Below are 2,500 nucleotides of genomic sequence, written 5' to 3'. Positions count from 1 at the left end.
CCTCCTCTCCTCCTCTCCTCCTCTCCTCCCCTCTTCCCTAATACTCTCTCTCTCCTCCTATCCTCTCCTCCCCTCTTCCCTAATACTCTCTCTCCTCCTCTCCTCCTCTCCTCCTCTCCTCCTCTCTTCCCTAATGCTCTCTCTCCTCCTCTCCTCTCCTCACCTCTCCTCCTCTCCTCGCCTCCTCTCTATTTGCCTCCTCAACCTCCCTTCACAGCCCCTTCACTATATCTTTCAATTCTCATTATTGATGATGCCCTCTCTCCTCCGTTCTCTCTCTGCTCTCTGCTCTCTACTCTTTCACAGCATATTTCTCCTATGCTGGAGTCATTGACGCCTCTCTTCTCTCTCTCTATTAGACATACATTTCCTCCTACATCTCCTCTTTTTTTAACTCTCTCTATCACATCTCCTCTCCTCCATTCAACTAGCTCTTCATTTTCTCTCTGTCTCCTTCACAGCATATCCACCTTCTCTGTCAGGATTCAGGATTCATGACCCTGGCCTCCTTGCGTCTTCTCCTCTCCTCCCCCTCCACACTTCCTTAATACTGTGCTGTGCCTCTCTTCTCTCTCCTCTCCTCCTCCATTAACCTCTCTCTCTCCTCCTCCTCCACAGCATATTCCTCCTACTCTGGAGTCGTTGACGAGGTCGACCCTGCTGTGCCTGTCTGTTATATTGCCTATACACCTTCTTTACATTTCCTCTTTTCTCTCATCTCTTCCTCTCCTCCTCCATTGACCTCTCTCTCCCTCTCTCTCCTCTCTCAGCATATTCCTCTCCTCCTCCATTGACCTCTCTCTCCCTCTCTCTCCTCTCTCTCTCTCCCTCTCTCTCTCTTCTCCTCCTCAGCATATTCCTCCAACTCTGGAGTCGTTGACGAGGTCGACGCTGCTGTGCCTGTCTGCTATCGGGGTCATCGCCTTCGTGACCCCGGCCTTCCTGGTTGCCATGCTCCCCATCACCGTCTGCTTCTACTTCATACAGAAGTACTTCCGGGTCGCCTCCAAGTAAGCACACAGGAATAGGATACTTAGTTTTAAGAAACTGCAGTGGTCAGAGATTCTGTAAGTATATAGAGATATGCCAATGTAATAGGTTGCTATGGGCACCTAACATGACCAGGTTCCGGTCTGCCTAAAGGGGCGTGTCATAATACGGCTAGCATTGAATAGAACAGTCCTTAGGTCTGCCTAGGTCTGCCTAAAGGGAAATTATAGAACCCAGAAACAATGGGCCAATGGAACCTCTCTCTCTCTCTACTCTCTCTGGGAAGAGGATACTTGGTTTTAAGAAACACCGTGGTCAGAGAGAGTAGAGAGAGAGAGAGGTTCCATTGGCCCATTGTTTCCGGGTTCTATTATTGCCTTGGCGGAGGTCTGTACTCCCTTCCAGAGTGCATTTCTAGATGTCTAGATCTCTTGGAATGAGATCATTTATAATACATTATATTCTCATGGAGACTGACCAATAGTACTCACTTATATTAAAAAGTAGATAAAGAAAGAACGAAAAGAAATATAATTTCTGCTGTGCAGTGACAATATACAAAAGCTCCCTATTCTAATGTTTCTTCAGACTATGCCCATGTTCCAAGCCCTTGGCTATGTAATAGTAGCTGGTGTGATGTGAAATAGAGAATACATCCCCATCCCTGTAGGGCTCTCACATACACACACACACTCTCTCTCTTTCTCTCTCTCTCTCTCTCGCTCTCTCTCTCTCTCTCTCTCTCTCTCTCTCTCTCTCTCCATCTCTTTCTCCATCCCTCTCTCTCTCCCCCCTCTCTCTCCCCTATCCCCTATCCCTCTCTCTCTTTCTCTCTCTCCCTCTCTCTCTCTTCCTCTCTTTCCCTCTCTCTTTCTCTCTTTCTCTCTCTCTCTCTTTACCTCTCTCTCTCTCTCCCCCTATATCTCTCCCCTCTCCCCCTCTCCCCCCTCTCTCCCCCCTCTCCCCCCCGCCTGTGTCTCTCCCCCCTTCCCCCTCTCTCTCTCCTTTTCTCTGCCCCCCCCTCTCTCTTCCTGTCTCTCTCTCTCTCTTTTCCTCTCTCTTTACCCTCCCCCTCTCTCTACCCCCCCCCCCCCCCCCCCCTTTCAACTCTCTCCCTCTCTCTCTCCACCCCCCCCCCCCTCTCCCCCTCTCCTGTAGGGATCTGCAGGATCTGGATGACTCCACACAGCTTCCTCTTCTCTTCCACTTCTCAGAGACGGCCGAGGGACTCACCACCATACGGGCCTTCAGGTAGTGTGTGTGTGTGTGTGTGTGTGTGTGTGTGTGTGTGTGTGTGTGTGTGTGTGAAAAAGTTAGAGAGAGAGAGAGAAGACGAGAGAGAGGGAGAAGAGAGAGAGAGAAATGTGTTTTGGTGTGTGTGTGTGTGTGTGTGTGTGTGTGTGTGTGTGTGTGTGTGTGTGTGTGTGTGTGTGTGTGTGTGTGTGTGTGTGTGTGTGTGTGTGTGTGTGTGTGGGTGTGAAAAGGTAAGAGAGAGAGAGAGAGGGAGAAG

The 2,500-nt window shown here is 50.0% G+C and overlaps 1 protein-coding gene across 1 annotated transcript in view; it reads left to right on the top strand.

Annotated features, from left to right (window-relative positions):
• LOC134464337 (ATP-binding cassette sub-family C member 9-like) overlaps window positions 1-2,500 on the top strand; it is a 52,372-nt gene that overhangs the window by 20,976 nt on the left and 28,896 nt on the right. Inside the window, exons 10-11 of the mRNA XM_063217801.1 lie at window positions 853-1,010; window positions 2,149-2,241. Coding sequence (XP_063073871.1) covers window positions 853-1,010; window positions 2,149-2,241 — 251 coding nt within the window. The remainder of the gene's footprint in view (window positions 1-852; window positions 1,011-2,148; window positions 2,242-2,500) is intronic.

The sequence above is a fragment of the Engraulis encrasicolus genome, chromosome 15, assembly GCF_034702125.1.
Source record: "Engraulis encrasicolus isolate BLACKSEA-1 chromosome 15, IST_EnEncr_1.0, whole genome shotgun sequence".
NCBI classification, from domain to species: Eukaryota; Metazoa; Chordata; class Actinopteri; order Clupeiformes; family Engraulidae; genus Engraulis; species Engraulis encrasicolus.
Note: the sequence above shows the minus strand (reverse complement) of the source record. Positions and strands in the feature narration are given on the sequence as shown.